The sequence below is a fragment of the Canis lupus genome, chromosome 9 (assembly GCF_003254725.2).
Source record: "Canis lupus dingo isolate Sandy chromosome 9, ASM325472v2, whole genome shotgun sequence".
NCBI classification, from domain to species: domain Eukaryota; kingdom Metazoa; phylum Chordata; class Mammalia; order Carnivora; family Canidae; genus Canis; species Canis lupus.
The window spans coordinates 16,043,056-16,067,576 of NC_064251.1; the positions used below are offsets into that span (position 1 = coordinate 16,043,056).

Sequence of the window (24,521 nt, forward strand, 5' to 3'; positions counted from 1 at the left end):
TAATTACATAAAATTAGAAAGGAGATTCAGAAATGGAACTTTTTTTTTTTTTTCAGAAATGGAACTTCTTTCTGTTAAAAAGGAGTTCCTTAATATTGGGAACAAGGAACTAATACAGCATGCAGAAAGTTGGTGTTTTAACATCCCACTAAATTAACTGGTGTATTCTGCCAGCATGTAGTATTTGCACTATTGTTTTATTTTTACCTAAATTATGAGCTTGTTCAGATGGTTATATTACCTGTATGTGTAATTTGCCTTGGCATTTTGTTATTCAAACAGTAGAAAATAAAATTATATCACTGAAAAACTCCAAAGAAGATAGGGGTTATTATTTAGGTATTACACTGTGGCTTTTTGAATAAGATGGAGGTAACAATTGATTATAATAATGAATAACATTTAATTTATAAGGCTGTTTCTTTAGTTATATATACATTACCAGTTGAAAGATATATAATGACAGGATTAATATGTCATGCATAGAATAACAGGAAATACTTAAATATAACTTTTCTTAAATATTGAGATTATTTTTATCATGCATCATCATTTCTTCTCACTCACCTAAAACTTCATGTACTTGATCCAGAAGTTCATCCAGTTTAACTCTTCTCTCTTCTGCAAGATAAGACAAAATTCAGATATAGTCCTGCTATGGAACTGTGTCCCCTCAAATTCATATTTTGAAGCCCTAACTTCTGATATGACTATTTGGAGATAAGGTCTTTAAGAGATAACTAAGGTTGTGAGGTCATAAGGGTGAGGCCCTAATCTGACAGGACTGTAAGATACCTCTTTCTCTCTCTGTCTGTATTTCTCCCCCTGTGTCTCTCCCTGTTTTCTCCATCTTTTCTATCTCCATGTCATGAGAAGACACAGTGAGAAGACAGGCTCTGCAATCATGGAAGAGAATCCCCATCAGAAACTGAATCAGCTGGTATCTTGATCTTGGATTTCCCTGTATCCAGAACTGTGAGAAAATATATTTCTGTTGTGTAAGTCACACAGACTACAGTGTTTTGTTATGGCAGCCTGAGTGGACTAAAACAGGTCCCCTACATAAAATTCTTAAACTGTAGGATAAAGTATAAGGACTTACTAGTTGCCTAAAGTCTTTTTTTTCTAATTATTTTCACACTATATAAGCATAAGGTTGAAAAAAGAAAAAAACTAAATATGGTAGATACATCTATTCAATTTTTTTTGTGTTCCTCGTTCGTCAGAATGGAAGAAGAGAAATTATTTTCATTTTTTGTCTTTTATATTAGCTTTATTGAAGTATAATCAGCCAATAAAATTGTAATATATTTAAAGTGTCCATCATGGTGATTTGATATACCTACACATGAAAGGAATCCCCCATCTAGTTAACACATCTATCACCTCACAAATTTGTCTTTTGGTGTGTGTGAGAATATTTACATTTTCTACTCTTAGCAAATTTCAATGATAAATATAGTGTTATCAACCATGCTTTACATTAGGTCCTCTGACCTTACTCATCTTCTAGTAAAGAGTTTATGCCCTATTGCCATTTTGTTAATAATTGCTTTCTAGCTGTTTCACAGTTTCTTTGATCCTTTCTTCTCTCGGGGTCTTCATTTGTAATTTGATTATTTTCTTAGTGGTATGCTTAGATTCTGTTCTCTTTATCTTTTGTGCATCCATTATAGGTTTTTGCTTTGTGGTTACCATGAGGCTTACACAAAACATATTTATAACAGTCTATTTTAAGCTTATAAGAACTTAACTAAGAATGCATACCAAAGGTATACATTTTTACTTTCCCACTCTTTTATAAAGTTTTTTTTTTTTTTTTTTTTTTTGAATTTTATTATTTTTTTTTTTTTAATTTTTATTTATTTATGATAGTCACAGAGAGAGAGAAAGAGAGGCAAAGACATAGGCAGAGGGAGAAGCAGGCTCCATGCACCGGGAGCCCGACGTGGGATTCGATCCTGGGTCTCCAGGATCGCGCCCTGGGCCCAAGGCAGGCGCCAAACCGCTGCGCCACCCAGGGATCCCTATAAAGTTTTTATTACAACTTACATCTTTTACCTGTGTGTCCACTAACAAATTAATGTAGTTATAATTTTCAATACTTTTTTAATGTTTACATTAGATTAGTGAATTATACCCTACTATTATATTAGAATATTCTGAAATTAAGTATATATTTTCCTTTACTAGTGAAATTTATATTTTCATATGTTTTCTTATTACTAATTAGCATCCTTTTGTTTCAGTTTAAAGAAGTTTCTTTTTTTTTGTGAAGAAGTTTCTTTAGCATTTCTTGCAAGGCTACTCTAGTAGTGATGGACTCCTTCAGCTTCTGCTTGTCTGGAAAACTCTTTTAAAATAATTTATTTATTTATTTATTTATTTGATATATTATATATATTATATTATATATATATATATATATATATATATATATATATATATAGAGAGAGAGAGAGAGAGAGAGAGAGAGAGAGAGAGAAAGCAGCGGAGGAGCAGAGGGAGAGGAACAGAGTCCACACTGAGTGTGGAGCCTGACACAGGGCTTGATCTCACAACCCTGAGATCATGACCTGAGCAGAAATCAAGAATCAGGAACTTAACTGAGCCACCCAGGTGATCCTGGAAAACTCTCTCTTTCAATTCTGAAGGACCACTTCACCGAGTATCCTTGGTTGGCAGCTTTTTCTTCTCATACTTTGGATATATAATGCCACTCCTCTTCTGGTCTGCAAAGTTTCTACTGAAAAATCTGTTGATAGTCTTATGGGGATTTTCTTGTATATAACACGTTTTTTTCTTTCTACATTTAAGACTTCCTTTTTGCCTGTAGCTTTTAACAATTTAATTATAATGTATCTTAGTGTGGCTAACTTTGTTTCCTCTTATTTGACACTATCTGAGCTTCCTGTATCTTCATGTCTGTTTCTTTCCTCAGGTTAAGTAAGTTTCCAGGCATTACTTCTTTGAATAAGCTTTCTGTCCCTTTCTCTCTTTCTTTTCTTTCTGGGACTCCTACAGTGTTAACATTGGTTCACTTTCTGGTAGCCCATTAATCTTATGAGCTATCTTCACTCTTTTTCACTCTTTCTCTTTTTGCTCCTCTGTTTGGATAAATTCCATGGCTCTGTATTTGAGTTTGCTGATTCTTGCTTCCACTGTATCTAGTCTGATGCCTAATCCCTCTACTGAATTTTTCATTTCAGTTATTTTATTCTTCAGCTCTGGGATTTCTGTTTGGTACTTTCTTATGTTTTCTATCTTTTTGTTGAAATCCTCACTTTGTTCATGACTTGTTTTCTTGACCTCAATGAACATCATTTTTTTATGATTGTTGTTTTGAACTCTCTATCAGGTAAATCACTTATCTCCATTTCATTAGGTCTGTTTCTGGAGTTTTATCTTGTCCTTTTGTTTGGAAGATATTCCTTTGCATCTTCATTTTTCTTGACTCTTTTTACTGGTTTCTGTACGTTATATAAAAGAGCTACCTCTTTTATTCTTAAAAAGATTTTTAGGCTTTCATTTGAATTCCAGTTAGTTAAAATAAAGTGTAATATTAGTTTCAGGTGTAGAATTTAGTGATTCCATACTTTCATACATCATCCTATGCTCATCACAACAAGTACACTCCTTAATCCTCATTACCTATTTGACCCATCCCCTCACTCCCCTTCCCTCTAGTAATCATCAGTTTGTTCTCTTAAGAGTCTATTTCTTAATTTCTCTCTCTCTCTCTCCTTCTAATTTTTCTCCCTTCACTGTTTTGTTTCTTAAATCCCATAAATGAGTGAAATCATATGGCATTGTTTTTATCTGACTTATTTCACTTATTATACTCTCTAGCTCCATTTATATTGTTGCAAATGACAAGATTTAATTCTTTTTATGGATGAGTAATATTCCATTACTTACATGTGTGTATGTGTATATATACACACACACATATATTATATATATTTTAAGATACATAAAAAAATTTTATTTGTTTATTCAAGATAGAGAGACAGAGAGAGGCAGAGACACCGGCAGAGGGAGAAGCAGGCTCCATTCAGGGAGCCCAATGCAGGACTCGATCCCAGCACCTGGGGGTCACAACTTGAGCTAAAGACAGAAGTTCAACTGCTGAGCCACTCAGGGATCCCTCAGGTGTAAGGTTCTATTTTTTAACTTAAAAACCTCTACTAACTCTTTACTGTACAAAGGTTAAGATCCCAGGCTCTTCATCATGGTCTCCAAAGCAGTACGGCCTTCATCCCAGATTTCTCCCTTTCTGCACATAGCTCTATTCCCTTTTATATGAATATCACAGTTCTCCATTCTCCTTAAAAGAGAAGTTAAGCAAAATATAGTCTATGCCTTATTTTTCTTTTAAGATCTGAAGATCACTGTGCAAAGGACTGTCAGGATCAACCCTGCTTTATAACTCTGTGATCTGTATATGTCCCTGAGCTCTGTCATAAGTCTGACTTATGACATATATATATATACATACATGTATATGTATACCACATCTTCTTTATCCATTCATCAATCAATGTCTTAACAGAGTGGTCTCATGTAGGAGATAAACCTTATTGTTCAGCTTAGTCTGAGCTCCTTATTGTCTCAAACCTTTGTGATTATCTAAGCTGCCTTCTTTGTTTTCAGCAGCTACAGCAGTTGAGGGTGTGCCAATTCTTGTCAGTATCCCAAATGGAGGATCTCAGTCAACACCTAGATGTAGGCTGATTTTTTTCATTTTTAACTCATCAACTATTTGCTGGATGCCTACTTATATGCCAGGCCCTATTTTCAGTGCTGGCAATACAAAGCAAATAATACAAAGTCTCTGCTTCTGTGGCAGCAATTGCTAATGTCAAAGCAACCAGTGGGTTATGAATGACTTCAGATTAAACAATAGAGCATTGCATTAGAGCAGAAATTTGTTTAAAGTGCTTTTACTGTCTCTCTGTTCCTTGGATCTCTTTGGTTTATTACTGTATCTTTGTTTCTTTGGTTATATATTTAAAACTCAGTACTTGGTACCTTTACTGAACAGAAGCAATAATATTTATTTTGAGATATTCAGCTGGGGCCATATTCCAATTCCAATAGGAGTTTTATATAATCTTACTTGGCTCATATATTACAGACAGAGTTGTGAAAAAGGGTTAGAATTGAAAAAAAATAGGAGATTACTTTTTTGACAAGCAGAAAGTCTTGATTTCAAGCATTCATCAGATCATATTAGGTAAGCTTAGGTAAACCAACACTTCTAAGATGCTTATCAAACTACTAATCAGTCTACAGAATTATTTCAAGAAGCTAACGATGTTAAGATGTTCAAGACACTAAGAGTTTTATAGAGTGCTTTGATCAGATGATGTTGCTAATAATCATGCCAAAAAGTACTAATCTCACATAAATTTACTAATATATATTTTTCTTTATATCATAAAGGTTAGCTATTTCAGCAAGTTAACTGTAGGGGGGATTGCTTATTTAAAATTAAGATTCATGGGCTACTTGATCATAGTCTTGAGGAAGTGGGTAATATCTGTGTAATTTAAAATTTGATACCTATGAGTTTATTTAATGCAATTGTTAGATATATGTTATATATATTTTGCAACAGTACAAATAGCATTTAATAGTTTCCAGCACTCTTCTACCCCATTTCTTTTTGTTGCCTTCTGAATTCCTTTATAAATTTCTCTTCCACCCCTCAAATATAATTTTCTGTTTTATTTTTTAATATTTACTTGATCCCAGCACTGACTGTCATCTCATTTTAATATTCTCTGGCATATGAACTCTGTAAGCAGCAACATGAGCAATTACTGATGTTTTATCTAAGATCAATATTGAGACAATATATCTCCACTCTTTAGCATTGGATCTATATAAACTTCTGGCTTTTCCCATGAAATTAATATGTTTGAGAGGTTTCCACAAAAAAATAAAAATTTCCTTTCACTGTGTACTTGAAATGCTCACCATCAATTGACAGGTGACTGCATAATTCCTCCATTTCTTCCTCTTCAAGTGAGAATCCCATGTTTTCAAGAGCATCATCTAGTTTATTGACATTAACCTTTACTCCTTAAGAAAGAAAGACATAAGAATAAAATAAATTTGTATTTATGCCAAAGAGGGAAAAAATGTTTGGTCATATAAATTGACCAACAGAAACAGGAAGTAAAAAGCAATGTCACCATAAAGCTCTTGGAATGATCAAAATATTAGTTAAGGATTAGGAGTGGAAAAGTTCTCCCTATCAATTTTCCAGAAAACACAACCACAGCAGTTTCTAGGGTGAGTTTACCCAGAAGAAAGAGAAAACCAGGCAAGACAGATGAGTTATAGCCAAAGAGACAACCAATACACAATTTACCAATAAATAAGACTTCAAATTTGCTACAATGACAAAATAGCATAGGCAATTTTCCCAAATATGATTGTATACAACTGAGAATGCTAGCTAATCTAATAATTGAGAAATAAGATTTGAGAATAGTAAATGCAAAAGCTGAAATGAAGATGTTTTCTCTTTCCCAGCATGCTTCTCACTCACCTCTGTATGTCTTCACTCCATCCATCAATCTATTTTTATACCCCTTTATATGATCTGTAACATAATGTTTAATTTAGTTTACCAAGAAGTGGAAATTGAGAAAGATAGTAATATTTAGATATTTGTAGATTTTATAAGTTATTATGTTATAATCCAAAGAAGGAAGCAAAGGAATGACTAAGATTCTCAGGGTAACTATCCATTCTCTGGCATCAGATATACTATTGGTGGAACTCCAACACATTGAAACAGATTTTTTCTTTTCTTTTCTTTTTTCTTTTTCTAAAGTGTCCTTCTTTCCTTTCTACAACTGTTTTATCACCTTTTCCATATCTTTAGCTTTAGACTTGCTGTAGATGCTGGATCCAACATTTGAAAATGTTTATCCATAACAGGAATATTCCAGAGAGAACACTACTCTCAAATTAAGACTTAAATGGTAAGGACAGAATATTTTATGCCAGAAGTGGCTCTTTCTACATTTACTTTTCTCTTAATTTTTAAAAAAGATTTTATTTATTTATTCATGACAGAGAGAGAGAGAGAGAGAGAGAGGCAGGGTGAGAAGCAGGCCCCATGCAGGGAGCCTGATGGGGGACTCCATCCCGGGACTCCAGGACCACGCCCTGGGCCAAAGGCAGGGTGCTAAACTGCTGAGCCACCCAGGGATCCCCAAGTTTGATAAGTTCTTTATAGATTTTGGATACTAGCCCTTTATCTGATATATTATTTGCAAATATCTTCTCTGATTCCATAGGTTGGCTTTTATTTTTGTTTATTGTTTCATTTGCTAGGGAGAAGCATTTAATCTTGATGAAGTCCCAATAGTTCATTTTTGCTTTTGTTTCCCTAGCCTCTGGAGACGTCTAGTAGGAAGCTGCTGTGGGTTAGGTCAAAGAGATTGTTGCCTTTGTTCTCCTTTAGGATTTTGATGGATTACTGTCTCACTTTGAGTTTATTTTTGTGTATGGTGTAAGAAAGTGGTCCAGTTTCATTCTTCTGCAAACTTCCAAACTCATTCTATGAGGCCAGCATTACCCTGATCCCAAAACCAAACACCCCACTAAAAAGGAGGATAATAGACCAATATCCCTTTTTGAACATGAATGCAAAAATTCTCAAGATACTAGCTAATTGGATCCAACAGTACGTTAAAAGGATTATTCACCATGACCAAGTGGGATTTACTCCTGGGCTGCAGAGGTGGTTCAACATCCACAAATGAATCAATGTGATATGCTGCATTAACAAAAGAAAGGATAAGAACTATATGATCCTCTCAATAGATGCAGAAAAAGCATTTGACAAAATACAGCATCCTTTCTTGATAAAAACCCTAAAGAAAGTAGGGATAGAAGGAACATTTTTCAACATCATAAAGGCCATATGTGAAAGACCCACAGCGAATATCATCCTCAATGGGGAAAAACAGAACTTTCCCCCTAAGGTCAGGAACATGATAGGGATGTCCACTCTCTTCACTGTTGTTCAACATAGTACTGGTAGTCCTAGTCTCAGCAATCAGTCAACAAAAAGAAATAAAAGGCATATAGGCTGGCAAAGGAGTCAAACTTCCACTCTTTGCACTCTGATTTTTGTTATTTCTTCCTTCTGCTAAATTCAAGCTTAATTATTCTTTTTTTCTAGTTTCTTTAGAGATAAACTAAGATAGCTTATTTGTGATCTAATTTCCTGACATATTTATTTATTATTTTATTTAAAAAAATTTTTTTAAATACTTTTTTTGGGAAAGCTTTTATTTATTTATTTATTCATGAGAGACATACACACACTCACAGAGGCAGAGACACAGGCAGAGGGAGAAGCAGGCTCCATGCAGGGAGCCTGACACAGGACTCAATCCCAGGTCTCCAGGATCAGGCCCTGGGCTGAAGGTGTCGCTAAGCTGCTGAGCCAGTGGGGCCTGCCCTATTCATCACTTTAAACTTCTCCAACAGAACTGCTTTTAAGGCATCCCATAGGTTTTGGTATGCTGTATTTCCATTTTCATTTGTTTCAAGGTATTCTTTGATTTCCCTTTGATTTCTTTGACCCATTGGTTCACCAAGAGTATGTTGTTTAGTTTCCACATATTTGTAGATTTTCCAATTTTCCTCATGTTGATTTCTAGTTTCATACCATTGTCTTTGGATAATGAACTTATTTCACTATTGAAAGCAGGGCATTGAAGTTCCCTACTATTATTGTATTGTCTATTTCTCCCTTCGATCTGTTAGTATTTACTTAATATATTTGGATACTCTGATGGTGAGCTTGTATATATTTATGATTATTATATAATCTTAATGATTTTACCACCTTATCATTATATAATGACTTTGTCTCTTGTTACCATTTTTGGTTTAAAATCTAGTTTGTCTGATAAAATCATAGCTATCCCCACTTTCTTTTGGTTTCCACTCACATGAAATGCCTTTTTCCATCTCTTCACTTTGAGTCTATGTGTTTCCTTAAAGCTGAAGTGAGTCTCTTATAGGCAGCATATAGTTGGATCTTGTTTTTAAACATCCAATTACTTTTGATTGGTGATTTCAATCCATTCACATTTAGAGTAATTATTGGTATGCAAGGACTTACTAATGCCATCTTATTCATTGCTTTCTGGCTTATTCATTGTTTCTTTTCACCTCTGTTTCTGCCTACCTTTGTAAATTGGTAAGTTTCGGTGGTGCTGTCCTCTGATTCCCTTCTTTTTATCTTTTAAATTAATCTAAGTTTAATTTAGATTTTTGCTTTGTTACGACACCACAGGTTTACAGAAAATATCTTATAGATAAAATAGTTCACTCTAGGCTTATAGCAACTTACTTCAATCACCTACAAAGGCTTCACCATTATACTTCTCCCTTTCACATCACTGATGCCACAATTTACCTATTTTTAATATGCATATTTGTTAACAATTTATAGTAGCTCTAGTTATTTTTACTACTTTTCTTTTAACCTTTATGCTATAGTTGAGTGATTAACATACCATCCTATTGTAGAATTAAAGTTTTCTAAGTCTAACATATTTTCCACCTTTACCAATATGTTGTATACCTTTGTATGTTTTCATGTCACTGGTTAGCGTCTTTTCATTTAAGCTTAATAACTCCTTTAAGTATTTCTTGCAAGACAGGTCTATTATTGGTGAACTCCCTCAGCTTTTGTTTGTCTGGGAAAGCCTGTATTCCTCTTTCATATGTAAAGGATAACTTTGCTGGAAAAGTATTCTTGGCTGGCAAGTTTTATCTTTCAATGCTTTGAATCTGTGATTAAACTCTGCAGAGTTTCTGCTGAGAAATTTGTTGATAGTATATAGTAGGGGTTCCTTTCTAGGTTACATTTGCTTTTTCCTCTTTTCTTTAGGATTTTTTAGCATTAATTTTTAAAATTGAGATATAATTGACATATAACATAGTAGTTTCAGGTTTACAACATAATAATTTTATATTTGTATATATTGTAAAGTGATCACAGTTAAGTCTAGTTAATATTATTGATTTTTGACAGTTTCAAAATAAGATGTCTTGGAGAAACTCTTTTTCCATTGAGATAATAGGGTGATCTATTAGCTTTGTGGACTTTTACATCGAGCTCTTTCTCCAGGTTTGGGAAGTTCTCAGCTCTTCCTTCCTTCCTTTCTTTTTAAAGATTTAAAATATTTATTTATTTATTTAGCAAGAACAGTGCAAGTTGGGGGGAGGGGCAGCAGGAGAGGAGGAAGAGAAATTTTTTTTAAAGATTTTATTTATTTATTTATGAGAAAAAGAAAGAGAGAGAGAGAGAGAGAGGCAGAGACACAGGCAGAGGGAGAAGCAGGCTCCATGCAGGGAGCCTGACATGGGACTCGATCCCAGGTCTCCAGGATCATGCCTGGGGCCAAAGGCAGGTGCTCAACCGCTGAGCCACCCAAGGATCCCCAGGAGGAAGAGAATCTTAAGCAGACTCCAGGCAGAACCCGATTCAGGGCTTGATCTCACGACTGAGATCATGACCAGAGCCCAAATCAAGAGTGTGACATTTAAGTTACCTAAGTACCCTCAGCTATTAAATAAATTCTCTGTCCCATTTTCCCTTTTTTTTCTCCTTCTGGAGACTGATTATTCTAATGTTTGTCTTTTGATTAGAATTCTGTAGCTCAAATAGGCTTTCTCTGCTTTTAAAATTTCTTTCTTTTCTTCTATATTATTTCAAAATTTCTATTCTCTAGATCATGTATTCTTTCTTGCATCTTGTATGCCCTGCTACTGATGCATTCAATTGCATTCTTCATCTCACTCACTTAATTTTTCAGCTCCAGAATTACTGTTTGGTTCTTTTTCATAATTTCAATTTCTTTGGTAAAGAACTCATTTTGTTCATACATTTTATTCCTGATGGCATTGAATTTTCTTTCTTTTTTTTTTAAATTTTATTTATTTATTCATGAGAGACACACAGAGAGAGAGGCAGAGACACAGGCAGAGGGAGAAGCAGGATCCAGGCAGGGAGCCTGACGTGGGACTAGAACCTGGGACTCCAGGACCACGCCCCGGGCTGAAGGCAGGCGCTCAACTGCTGAGCCATCCAGGTGTCCCTGAATTTTCTTTCTGAGTTTTCTTGTAGCTCACTGAGTTTCTTCAAAACAATTATTTTGAATTCTTTATCCATTAGATCTTAATATGCATGCCTTTGAGCTCAGTTGGAGAATTATAATTTTCTTTTGGTGATGTCATATTTCTTTGATTTTAAATATTCCTTGTAGTTATGTGTTGCTGCTTTTGCATTTTTTTATAAAGGTTTATCTATTTATTTCAGAGAGAGAGAGAGAGAGCAGGGGAAGGGGCAGAAGAAGAAGGAGAAAGAATTCTCTGGCATACTCTCTACTGAGTACAGAGCCCCTTGTGGGCCTCAGTCCCAGGACTCTGACATCATGACCTGAGCTGAAATCCAGAACTGGCTGCTTAACTCACTAAGCCACCCAGATGCCTCGCTTCTATTGCATTTGAAGTTAAGTAGGTAACTTAACTTTTTGCCTAGTGCTTTCAGATGGAGTGTTATATTCTATGGTGCTGTTATTATGAATTTTTCCTTTGTCTTTGTGAAGGTATGCTTCCTTCACTCTTCTTGTTCATTTTGTAGCTAAATTTAATTTTAACTTTCCCAATATTTATCTTATTTTTATTTTTTAATTTGAGCATAGTTGATACATGTTACATTAGTTTCTGGTATATAACATAGTGATTCAATACTTTATGATACACACTACAGTGTAGCTACCATCTGTCACCATGCAACACTATTATAATACCACTGACTAAATTCTCTGTGCTGTACTTATGACTCATTCACTTCATAACTGGATGCCTGTATCTCCAGTTACAGTTCATTTCATAACAGGATGCCTGCATCTCCAGTTATCTTCTCCTCATCCAGTTTGCCCATCTCCCACTTTCCCCACCTCTGGCAACCATGTTTGTTCTCTGTATTTATAGGTCTGATTCTGCTTTTTGTTTATTTGTTTAATATTTTCTTTTTGGATTCACATATGAGTGAAATCAAATGGTATTTCTTTCTCTGTCTGACTTTTTTCACTTAGCATAATACCCTCTAGGTCCATCCATGTTATTACAAATGCAAAGATCTGGGTAGCCTGGGTGGCTCAGTGGTTTAGCACCACCTTCAGCCCAGGGTGTGATCCTGGAGACCCAGGATTGAGTCCCACGTCGGGCTCCCTGCATGGAGCCTGCTTCTCCCTCTGCCTGTGTCTCTGCCTCTCTCTGTGTCTCTCATGGATAAATAAATAAAAATAAAAAACCCCCAAACAAATGGAAAGATCTCATTTTTTTTTTTAGAAAGATCTCATTTTTAATAGCTGAGTAATATTCCATTGTGTATGTGTATATATATATATATATATATATATATATATATATATATATATCACATCTTTATTCATTCATCTATTGATGGACACTTGGGCTGTTTCTATATCTGGGTTATTGTAAATAATGCTGCGATAAACAGGGGTACACATATCTTTTCAAATTAGTGTTTGTATTTCTTTGGGTAAATATCCAGTGGTGGAATTACTGGATCATATGGTATTTCTCCTTTGAACTTTTTGAGGAACTTCCATATGTTTTCCACCATGGCTGCATCATTTACATTCCCACCAATAGTGCATGAGGGTTCCATTTTCTGCATGTCCTTGTCAACACTTGTTATTTCTTGTCTTTTTGATTCTAGCCATTCTGACAGGTATAAGGTAATATCTCAGGGAAATGCAAATCAGAACCACAGTGAGATGTTACCTTATACTGTCAGAGTGCCTTTGAGGCCAAATTTTAAGCCTTTGTATTTTTTTCTGGTTCTTAGAATTCACCAGGTTGGCTACTGAAAACTTTTGTTTTCCACTAGGTGGCGATATAGCTTAAGTTTATGGTTTCTTCCTTGTGACTCCTGATAGCTTGTTTGCTGAGCGTGCTTACTACTGTAGCTCACTCTAGAGGTTGCACTTGTGACCTAGCAGCAGAATGGGGGAGGTGTGGGTTTAGCACTTGGCCATTGGAGATGCTAGACAACTACAGGGAGATCCCAAGGAGTGGTACTCCCAAAGGCCCATGGGTCGACTTCCTGCTGAGCACAATCTCTTTAAAGCCAGTTGAAATTTGTCTCTCTGCCTCTTTCCCAGTCAGAGAGCAACCACCTTAATGCTCCGGATGCTGGTGGAGAGAAATAGGGTTTTCCAGCTGGTCCTGATGTGCTGGGGTGGGTAGCCAGGCACTCACTCACTGCTTTCCTTTCCCTTGTGGGAGAGGTCATGGTGGCCAATATATCTCTCCTTGAGATAATTACTGCCTCCACTGTGGCCAAACTCATATTTTTCTTTTCTCTTTCTTTTTCTCTGATGGTGTGCTGGAGTCTCCCTTCAGGAAGGCTGGATTTCTGAAAGGTCTCATGCCTGGATCAGCACTCACCTGATCTTTGCCTGACAGCAATGAGAGAGGTGTAGGCAGTTTTGCTGACTGTTGGTTCTGCAGCCTTGTTGGGTGGTTGTCTGTCTCTTACCAATTGGATTGGTGAGTGAGGAGTGAGACTCCTCCTGGGTCCCTTGCGGCAAGGTGCCAGTTTCCAAAACACTCACACAGGTACTCTTGTTTGTGTGTGGGTGTACAACTCATTGATTAAAAAGGGGGATTAAAGAGGAGAAACAACTTGTGCCATGTTGGTGATGTCATTCCTTTTAAAAATTTTTAATGGGACTTTAAATAGTTACACTTCCAGAATTTTATATAATAACTCACAAGGCCAATATTCTCTGAAATCTAAATGCAGTGCCTGAAATGCTTACCATCCAGTGGCAGTATGTTCAGTAGATCCAGGCTTTCTTTCCTTGTTAGTTCAATTCCTACATTTTCCAGATAGAGTTGTGTGTCACTGGCATTAATTTTACCACCTTTAAAAAGATGGGAAATATGTACATTTTCATATCTACTTTAAGATAGTTATAATAAAAGAGCAGTATTTCAACTTGCTAGAGATGTAACTGCAGAAGAACAAGGAGACAATGAAGCCTATCTAACTATCACAAGAAGGGGTTAAGAGATAACATGTTTCCTTTAAGCCTCATCAAAAGAATGCTTTTATTACTGCTCTAAAAAAACAGGGACAAGCCAACCAGCCTATAATAAAATATACTTCTTAAAAAATGATACTTCTAAAACCACAGGTAATAAAAAGTCCATCTACATTCTTAAAAACAAACATGCCATCAGCATATTGGTAAAATAAGGCTTGTGTATAGTTTTGGAATATTGGGATATGCAATTAAAAAATGGTATGTATATACAACAAAGGATCTTAATTTTATATCTTTTCTGTTTTTTTAAAATTTTATATCTTTTCATCATTACTTCTCACTCACCAGAAAATAACTTTGCTGTACTCATAAAGGAGGTCAGTGAAATATTTCCATTCTCTAAAATGCAAATCATAAATCGTATTTAAACAAAACATGTACTATTATTGGGAATAGGGTCCCTTTTTTTCTATGAAAATTTCTAAGTTGTCATTCCTTACATAGAGGAAATATGTTCTTTAAAAAAATTTTTTAATGTCCAACCACCTTATAGAATTCTAAAGAAGTTGTTTTTTTTTAAATTATTTATTATTATTTTTTTAAATTTATTTATTCATGATAGGCACAGTGAGAGAGAGAGGCAGAGACACAGGCAGAGGGAGAAGCAGGCTCCATGCACCGGGAGCCCGACGTGGGACTCGATCCCGGATCTCCAGGATCGCGCCCTGGGCCAAAGGCAGGCGCCAAACCGCTGCGCCACCCAGGGATCCCTAAAGAAGTTGTTTTAACATGCTAACATGATTGTTTGGTATGGTAATTCTTTTCCACTTGATCCTTTTCACTTAAAAGCTATTTCTTTGGGGCCACATTATTAGTCTAAAGTCAGATATCACTGAGCCTCTACTTCAACCCAACCTGACATTCGTATTTGTTAAATGAGAATATGATAGCCTCTATTTGTACATTACATACTAAACAATCCTACTTCCTCACTTGGTTTTGTCAATCTCTGATCTTTTCTGACATCTATTTCAATAACTTCTGTTATTTTCCTCTAAGAGCTCTTTTGATATTCCTAGCTAAATTTAAATCTACCAGTGCCATGTTGGTCCTCTGACAATATTGAGAATAATAATCAGAAGTCATATTTCTCACCATCGAGGATAAAAACTCTATAAGTACTTCTAACTTTCTCAGTGGAATTGAATAAGAATACTCAGATTTCATGAGAATATTTCAAAGATTTTTTTCTGACAGGAAGTGGTAAGTGGTTAAATGAAATACTCACTGTCAATTTTCAGATGATTGTGTAGATCTTGGATTTCTTTCTCTTCAAGATCATAGTTCAAATTTTCCAGAAGGAATTCTATTTTATTATCTAAAATTTTCCCACCTTAATAAAGAGGTAAAATTAAAATGTGAAACTATGTCTAAAATTAAAAATTCTAGATAAGTCTATGCATCAAACCCCAATGGGAAAGAGGAAAGCAAAGTTCAATGCAGATGTTCAAGGAAAACATAAAACTAAGGGGTCAAGGGATAGGGCTGGGGAATGTGAAGAAAAGAACATGTCCTTTACATGTTACAATACACTTTGCTAAAACTTGTTGTAGACTTCTAAAGCAAATAAAAGAAATGAGGCCTATTACTCATTCTTCATTTATTATTCATAAAGGAATATGTCAGAAACAATAGCTATAATTCTGGTTCCTGAGTTTGTAGCCTGCTCTTATAACAGTAAGTTATTTCTACAAACTTAGTGATTACTTGAGCTTGAGTTATAAGTCATAAAGGAGAATGAAAAAGGTTAATAGCCTAATTGTTATATTTAACAGAATAGGCTCAAATATGGGTTTAAATCCTCTTCCCAAGTTCAAACTGTGTGACCTTACGCAAGTGAGTTAATATCTTCCATCTGTAAAATGGTGCTAATATAAGCACATGATCTCTTAGGAGTTTTGTGATAATTAAATGAGTTGCTAGATGTATTTAGGATAGTGCCTGGCATTATAATCAAGAGAAATTAGCTATTGTTATCATTAAGCAATTAAAGGGATTTCCAAAAAGAAGCACAAAACTTAAAGATCTCATTTTCACTTGACTTCTTATAATGCTTATCACTCACCTTGGAAAGTCTTTAAGCCATGTAGCAATCGACTGTGATATACCTTTCCATCAGCTATAAGAAAAGTCATAATTGATGTAACAGAGAAAGTAAAACAGCAATTCATAACAAGAGTACAGATTATTATTTTTTAAACATTTATGTATTTATTTTAGAGAGAGAGAGAGAGAGCATGAGTGTGGGGTAGGGGCAGTGGGAGATGCAGAGGGGAAGCAGACTCCCCGCTGAGCACAGAACCCAACTACACTGGGCTCTATTCCAGGACTCTGGCCAAAACCAAGAGTTGGATGTTTAACCTAGGTGCCCCTAGACTATTTCTTAAAGACATAATGTCCCATGATTGGCTTTACAAATTTATCTAATTTCTTATTCACACATCCTTCTCTTTTTTGGCTTTAAGAATAAAGGGAAGGGAGGCGGGGCAAGATGGTGGAAGAGTAGGGTCCCCAAGTCACCTGTCCCCACCAAATTACCTAGATAACCTTAAAATCATCCTGAAAATCTACGAATTCAGCCTGAGATTTAAAGAGAGAACAGCTGGAATGCTACAGTGAGAAGAGTTCGCGCTTCTATCAAGGTAGGAAGACGGGGAAAAAAGAAATAAAGAAACAAAAGGCATCCAAGGGGGAGGGGCCCCGCGAGGAGCCGGGCTAAGGCTGGGACGAGTGTCCCCAGGACAGGAAAGCACCAACAGGGAGAAGCAGGAGCTTCACGGGCGGAAAGGTGCTCACAGAGAGTTAGAGCAGGACCCCGGGGGGGTGGGATGCCCTCAGGCTCCCTGGGATACTAACAGACACCTGCGCCCCAGGGAGAGCACCACACCCCGTGGCTGAGCTCCCTAAAGGGCTGCAGTGTGCGCCCTGCGGCCTGGGAGCAGCTCGGAGTGGCTCAGGAAGCTGCCCTGCCGGGAGCACCAATCCACCAGCGCAGGCCCGGGAGCACAGGGCACCGGGGACACAGCCCAGGATCCGGCCTCCCCCAGGACAGGCAGAGGCCAGTAGGGCACAGGACAGCAAGGACACTCCTGCCCCAAGCTGAGCGGATCAGTGGCCCTGCCCCCCGGAGCATCCAGGCCCTGCAGGCTGAGAGCTCTGTAGTGACTGCGGGAGCTGAATCCAGGGCTCCAGAGCTGGCCGCTGCCACTGTTGCTGTTCCTCCTGGGGCCTCACAGGGTAAACAACCCCCACTGAACCTCACAGTGGCCTCACAGGATAAACAGGATAAACATCACTCACTGAGCCCTGTACCAGGCAGGGGGCAGAGCAGCTCCTCCAAGTGCTAACACCTGAAAATCAGCACAACAGGCCCCTCCCCCCAGAAGACCAGCTAGACAAACGGGGGAAAAACAAATTATTAACCAAGCAGCACTGGAAAGTTCCAGGGGAAGTCAAGGGACTAACAGTATACAGAATCAGAGGATACTCCCCCTTGTTTTTTGTTTTTGTTTTTTTTTCTTTTTGATTTCTGTGCTTCCCCCTCCCCTTTTTTCTTTTTTTTTCTCTTTTTCTTTTTTCTTTTTTTTCTCTTTTTCTTTCCTTCTTCCTCTTCTCTCTTTTTCTCCTTTTCCCAATACAACTTGTTTTTGGCCACTCTGCTCTGAGCAAAATGAGTAGAAGGAAAACCTCACCTCAAAAGAAAGAATCAGAAACAGTCCTCTCTCCCACAGAGTTACAAAATCTAATTACAATTCAATGTCAGAAAGCCAATTCAGAAGCACTATTATACAGCTACTGGTGGCTCTAGAAAAAAGCATAAAGGACTCAACAGACTTCATGACTGCAGAATTTAGATCTAATCAGGCAGAAATTAAAAATCAATTGAATGAGATGCAATCCACACTAGAGGTCCTAACGACGAGGGTTAACGAGGTGGAAGAACGAGTGAGTGACATAGAAGACAAGTTGATGGCAAAGAGGGAAACTGAGGAGAAAAGAAACAAACAATTAAAAGATCATGAGGACAGATTAAGGGAAATAAGTGACAGCCTGAGGAAGAAAAACCTACATTTAATTGGGGTTCCTGAGGGCGCCGAAAGGGCCAGAGGGCCAGAATATGTATTTGAACAAATCCTAGCTGAAAACTTTCCTAATCTGGGAAGGGAAACAGGCATTCAGATCCAGGAAATAGAGAGATCCCCCCCCCTAAAATCAATAAAAACCGTTCAACACCTCAACATCTAATAGTTAAGCTTGCAAATTCCAAAGATAAAGAGAAGATCCTTAAAGCAGCAAGAGACAAGAAATCCCTGACTTTTATGGGGAGGAGTATTAGGGTAACAACAGACCTCTCCACAGAGACCTGGCAGGCCAGAAAGGGCTGACAAGATATATTCAGGGTCCTAAATGAGAAAAAAATGCAACCGAGAATACTTTATCCAGCAAGGCTCTCATTCAGAATGGAAGGAGAGATAAAGAGCTTCCAAGACAGGCAGGAACTAAAAGAGTATGTGACCTCCAAACCAGCTCTGCAAGAAATTCTAAGGGGGACTCTTAAAATTCCCCATTAAGAAGAAGTCCAATGGAACAATCCACAAAAACAGGGACTGAATAGATATTATGATGACACTAAACTCATATCTTTCAATAGTAACTCTGAACGTGAATGGGCTTAATGACCCCATCAAAAGGTGCAGGGTGTCAGACTGGATGAAAAAGCAAGACCCATCTATTTGCTGTCTACAAGAGACTCATTTTAGACAGAAGGACACCTACAGCCTGAAAATAAAAGGTTGGAGAACCATTTTCCATTCAAATGGTCCTCAAAAGAAAGCAGGGGTAACCATCCTCATATCAGATAAATTAAAGTTTATCCCAAAGACTGTAGTAAGAGATGAAGAGGGACACAATCTCATACTTAAAGGATCTATCCAACAAGAGGACTTAACAATCATCAATATATATGCCCCGAATGTGGGACCTGCCAAATATATCAATCAATTAATAACCAAAATTAAGACATACTTAGATAATAATACACTTATACTTGGTGACTTTAATCTAGCACTTTCTACACCTGATAGGTCTTCTAAACACAACATCTCCAAAGAAACGAGAGCTTTAAATGATACATTGGACCAGATGGATTTCACAGATATCTACAGAACTTTACATCCAAACTCAACTGAATACACATTCCTCTCAAGTGCACATGGAACTTTCTCCAGACTAGACTACATACTGGGTCACAAATCAGGTCTGAACTGATACCAAACGATTGGGATCGTCCCCTGCATATTCTCAGACCATAATGCCTTGAAATTAGAACTAAATCACAACAAGAAGTTTGGAAGGACCTCAAACACGTGGAGGTTAAGGACTATCTTGCTAAAAGATGAAAGGGTCAACCAGGAAATCAAGGAAGAATTAAAAAGATTCATGGAAACAAATGAGAATGAAGATACAACCATTCAAAATCTTTGGGATACAGCAAAAGCAGTCCTGAGGGGGAAATACATCACAATACAAGCATCCACCCAAAAACTGGAAAGAACTCAAATACAAAAGCTAACCTTACACCTAAAGGAGCTAGAGAAAAAACAGCAAATAGATCCTACACCCAGGAGAAGAAGAGAGTTAATAAAGATTCAAGCAGAACTCAACGAAATCGAGACCAGAAGAACTGTGGAACAGATCAACAAAACCAGGAGTTGGTTCTTTGAAAGAATTAATAAGATAAACCATTAGTCAGCCTTATTAAAAAGAAGAGAGAGAAGACTCAAATTAATAAAATCATGAATGAGGGATCCCTGGGTGGCTCAGCGGTTTAGCACCTGCCTTTGGCCCAGGGCACAGTCCTGGAATCCCAGGATCAAGTCCCGTTTTGGGCTCCCGGCATGGAGCCTGTATCTCTCTCTGCCTGTGTCTCTGCCTCTCTCTCTCTCTGTCTGTCTATCATGAATAAATAAATAAAATCTTTAAAAAAATAAAATCATGAATAGAAAGAGGAGATCACTACCAACACCAAGGAAATACAAACGATTTTAAAAACATATTATGAACAGCTCTACGCCAATAAATTAGGCAATCTAGAAGAAATGGACGCATTCCTGGAAAGCCACAAACTACCAAAACTGGAACAGGAAGAAATAGAAAACCTGAACAGGCCAATAACCAGGGAGGAAATTGAAGCAGTCATCAAAAACCTCCCAAGACACAAAAGTCCAGGGCCAGATGGCTTCCCTGGGGAATTCTATCACACGTTTAAAGAAGAAAGCATACCTATTCTACTAAAACTGTTTGGAAAGATAGAAAGAGATGGAGTACTTCCAAATTCGTTCTATGAGGCCAGCATCACCTTAATTCCGAAACCAGACAAAGACCCCACCAAAAAGGAGAATTATAGACCAATATCCCTGATGAACATGGATGCAAAAATTCTCAACAAGATACTTGCCAATAGGATCCAACAGTACATTAAGAAGATTATTCATCATGACCAAGTAGGATTTATTCCTGGGACACAAGGCTGGTTCAACACTGGTAAAACAATCAATGTGATTCATCATATCAGCAAAAGAAAAACCAAGAACCATAGGATCCTCTCAATAGATGCAGAGAAAGCATTTGACAAAATACAGCATCCGTTCCTGATCAAACTCTTCAGAGTGTAGGGATAGAGAAAACATTCCTCAGCATCTTAAAAGCCATCTACGAAAGCCCACAGCAAATATCATTCTCAATGGGGAAGTACTGGGAGCCTTTCCCCTAAGATCAGGAACAAGACAGGGATGTCCACTCTCACCACTGCTATTCAACATAGTACTGGAAGTCCTAGCCTCAGCTATCAGACAACAAAAAGACATTAAAGGCATTCAAATTGGCAAAGAAGAAGTCAAACTCTCCCTCTTCGCAATGATATGATACTCTACATAGAAAACCCAAAAGTCTCCACCCCAAGATTGCTAGAACTCATACAGCAATTCGGTAGCATGGCAGGATACAAAATCAATGCCCAGAAATCAGTGGCATTTCTATACACTAACAATGAGACTGAAGAAAGAGAAATTAAGGAGTCAATCCCATTTACAATTGCACCCAAAAGCATAAGATACCTAGGAATAAACCTAACCAAAGAGGTAAAGGATCTATACCCTCAAAACTATAGAACACTTCTGAAAGAAATTGAGGAAGACACAAAGAGATGGAAAAATATTCCATGCTCATGGATTGGCAGAATATTGTGAAAATGTCAATGTTAACCAGGGCAATTTACACGTTTAAAGCAATCCCTATCAAAATACCATGGACTTTCTTCAGAGAGTTAGAACAAATTATTTTAAGATTTGTGTGGAATCAGAAAAGACCCCGAATAGCCAGGGGAATTTTAAAAAAGAAAACCAAAGTTGGGGGCATCACAATGCCAGATTTCAGGTTGTACTACAAAGCTGTGGTCATCAAGACAGTGTGGTACTGGCACAAAAACAGACATATAGATCAATGGAACAGAATAGAGAACCCAGAAGCGGACCCTCAACTTTATGGCCAACTAATATTCGATAAAGGAGGAAAGACTATCCATTGGAAGAAAGACAGTCTCTTCAATAAATGGTGCTGGGAAAATTGGACATCCACATGCAGAAGAATGAAACTAGACCACTCTCTTTCACCATACACAAACATCAACTCAAAATGGATGAAAGATCTAAATGTGAGACAAGATTCCATCAAAATCCTAGAGGAGAACACAGGCAACACCCTTTTTGAACTTGGCCACAGTAACTTCTTGCAAGATACATCCACGAAGGCAAAAGAAACAAAAGCAAAAATGAACTATTGGGACTTCATCAAGATAAGAAGCTTTTGCACAGCAAAGGATACAGTCAACAAAACTAAAAGACAACCTACAGAATGGGAGAAGATATTTGCAAATGACCTATCAGATAAAGGGCTAGTATCCAAGATCTATAAAGAACTTCTTAAACTCAACACCAAAGAAACAAACAATCCAATCATGAAATGGGCAAAAGACATGAAGAGAAATCTCACAGAGGAAGACATAGACATGGCCAACATGCACATGAGAAAATGCTCCACATCACCTGCCATCAGGGAAATACAAATCAAAATCACAATGAGATACTACCTCACACCAGTGAGAATGGGGCAAATTAACAAGGCAGGAACCCACAAATGTTGGAGAGGATGCGGAGAAAAGGGAACCCTCTTACACTGTTGGTGGGAATGTGAACCGGTGCAGCCACTATGGAAAACTGTGTGGAGGTTCCTCAAAGAGTTAAAAATAAATCTGCCCTACGACCCAGCATTTGCACTGCTGGGGATTTACCCCAAAGATACAGATGCAATGAGGGATCCCTGGGTGGCGCAGCGGTTTGGCGCCTGCCTTTGGCCCAGGGCGCGGTCCTGGAGACCCAGGATCGAATCCCACGTCGGGCTCTCGGTGCATGGAGCCTGCTTCTCCCTCTGCCTATGTCCCTGCCTCTCTCTCTCTCTGTGACTGTCATAAATAAATAAAAATGTTAAAAAAAAAAAAAAGATACAGATGCAATGAAACGCCGGGACACCTGCACCTCGATGTTTCTAGCAGCAATGTCCACAATAGCCAAACTGTGGAAGGAGCCTCAGTGTCCATCGAAAGATGAATGGATAAAGAAGATGTGGTTTATGTATACAATGGAATATTACTCAGCTATTAGAAATGACAAATACCCACCATTTGCTTCGTCGTGGATGGAACTGGAGGGTATTATGCTGAGTGAAATAAGTGAGTCAGAGAAGGACAAAGATTATATGGTCTCATTCATTTGGGGAATATAAATAATAGTGAAAGGGAATAGAGGGGAAGGGAGAAGAAATGGGTAGGAAATATCAGAAAGGGAGACAGAACATGGAAGACTCCTAACTCTGGAAAACGATCTAGGGGTGGTGGAAGGGGAGGAGGGCGGGGGTTGGGGGTAACTGGGTGGCGCGCACTGAGTGGGGCACTTGACGGAATGAGCACTGGGTGTTATTCTGTATGTTGGCAAATTGAACACCATTAAAAAATAAATTTATTATTTAAAAAAAGAATAAAGGGAAGGAAGAGAGTAAGAATTTAAATTTATCCATTTTACAGTTCTAAAACTTTACATCTCTTTGATTTGACACTTTTTACCTGACTTCCTCTCTTTTTTTCTCCCACTTCTTTCTCACTATGTTTTAGGACTGTCAGACATTTCATAGTTAATATCCTGAATTAAAATTTATCACTTTAAAAATCTTAATTTCTTTTTTTTAACTTTATTTATTTATGATAGTCACACACACACAGAGAGAGAGAGAGAGAGAGAGGCAGAGACACAGGCAGAGGGAGAAGCAGGCTCCATGCACCAGAAGCCCGACGTGGGTCTCGATCCCGGGTCTCCAGGATCACGCCCTGGGCCAAAGGCAGGCGCTAAACCGCTGCACCACCCAGGGATCCCAAAAATCCTAATTTCTTTATGAAGTTCTAAATCACAATACAGCCAGTTCCATCCCCTACAGTAGCCTCCATGAATGCAAGGATTTTTGTCTTTAATCCCACAACCTAAGAAGTTCTCAATAAATACATTGAATATAAATATATATTTACTAAATTTTTATTTATTAATTTATTTTTTAATTTTAATTTTATTTTTTTAAATTGGAGTTCAATTTGCCAACATACAGCATATCACCCAGTGCTCATCTCGTCAAGTGCCCCCCTCAGTGTCTGTCACCCAGTCACCCCAACCCCCTGCCCACCTCCCTTTCCACTATCCCTTGTTTGTTTCCCAGAGTTAGGAGTCTCTCATGTTCTTTCACCCTCTCTGATATTTTCACTCATTTTCTCTCCTTTCCCCTTTATTCCCTTTCACTCTTGATATTCCCCAAATGAATGAGACCATATAATGTTTGTCCTTCTCCAATTAATAAATGTTTAATGATTCCCTACCTACCCCAACAATATATATACTCAAAATATATTTTCCTAAAGGCCATAGCAGTATCATAAATGCTTACAAGTAATTGGCAGAGTTCTTAGCAGCTTCCAGCATTCCTTAGGTGTGAGTTCTAGCCCTGTGTTTTTCAAAATGTCACTTACTTCATCAACATGAATCTTGATTCATTTGAAAAGATGGAAATTATAGACTGATGAAAATTTAAGAATTATGAATGATTCTTAATTATGAATTTCATCGAAGTTTAATTGCAGAATTGAGAGCAGGGTTGATAAAAGTGCTGAGTCAGTACTCTAAGGGAATGTCAAAAACAGAACTAAATCTCATAATTCTGGAGAGCATACTTTCTGAATGC

The 24,521-nt window shown here is 37.5% G+C and overlaps 2 protein-coding genes across 7 annotated transcripts in view; both read right to left on the bottom strand.

The window, feature by feature from the left end:
• The window catches only part of EFCAB3 (EF-hand calcium binding domain 3), a 140,891-nt gene that overhangs the window by 100,507 nt on the left and 15,863 nt on the right, over positions 1–24,521 (bottom strand). The gene's annotated exons all lie outside the window — the stretch shown is intronic.
• The window catches only part of LOC112652933 (uncharacterized), a 73,147-nt gene that overhangs the window by 574 nt on the left and 48,052 nt on the right, over positions 1–24,521 (bottom strand). For 3 of the 6 annotated variants that reach the window (XM_035721230.2, XM_035721228.2, XM_035721227.2), the window contains exons 14-16: positions 16,252–16,305; positions 15,415–15,519; positions 13,972–14,003 (exon numbers count right to left, since the gene is read on the bottom strand). In XM_035721230.2, coding sequence (XP_035577123.1) covers positions 16,264–16,305 — 42 coding nt within the window. In that variant the 3' untranslated portion in view covers positions 13,972–14,003; positions 15,415–15,519; positions 16,252–16,263. Of the gene's footprint in view, positions 1–567; positions 622–2,607; positions 2,733–5,982; positions 6,088–6,559; positions 6,614–13,898; positions 14,004–15,414; positions 15,520–16,251; positions 16,306–24,521 lie in introns of those variants that run through there. The other 3 variants (XM_035721235.2, XM_035721231.2, XM_035721232.2) reach the window with 3 other exon arrangements.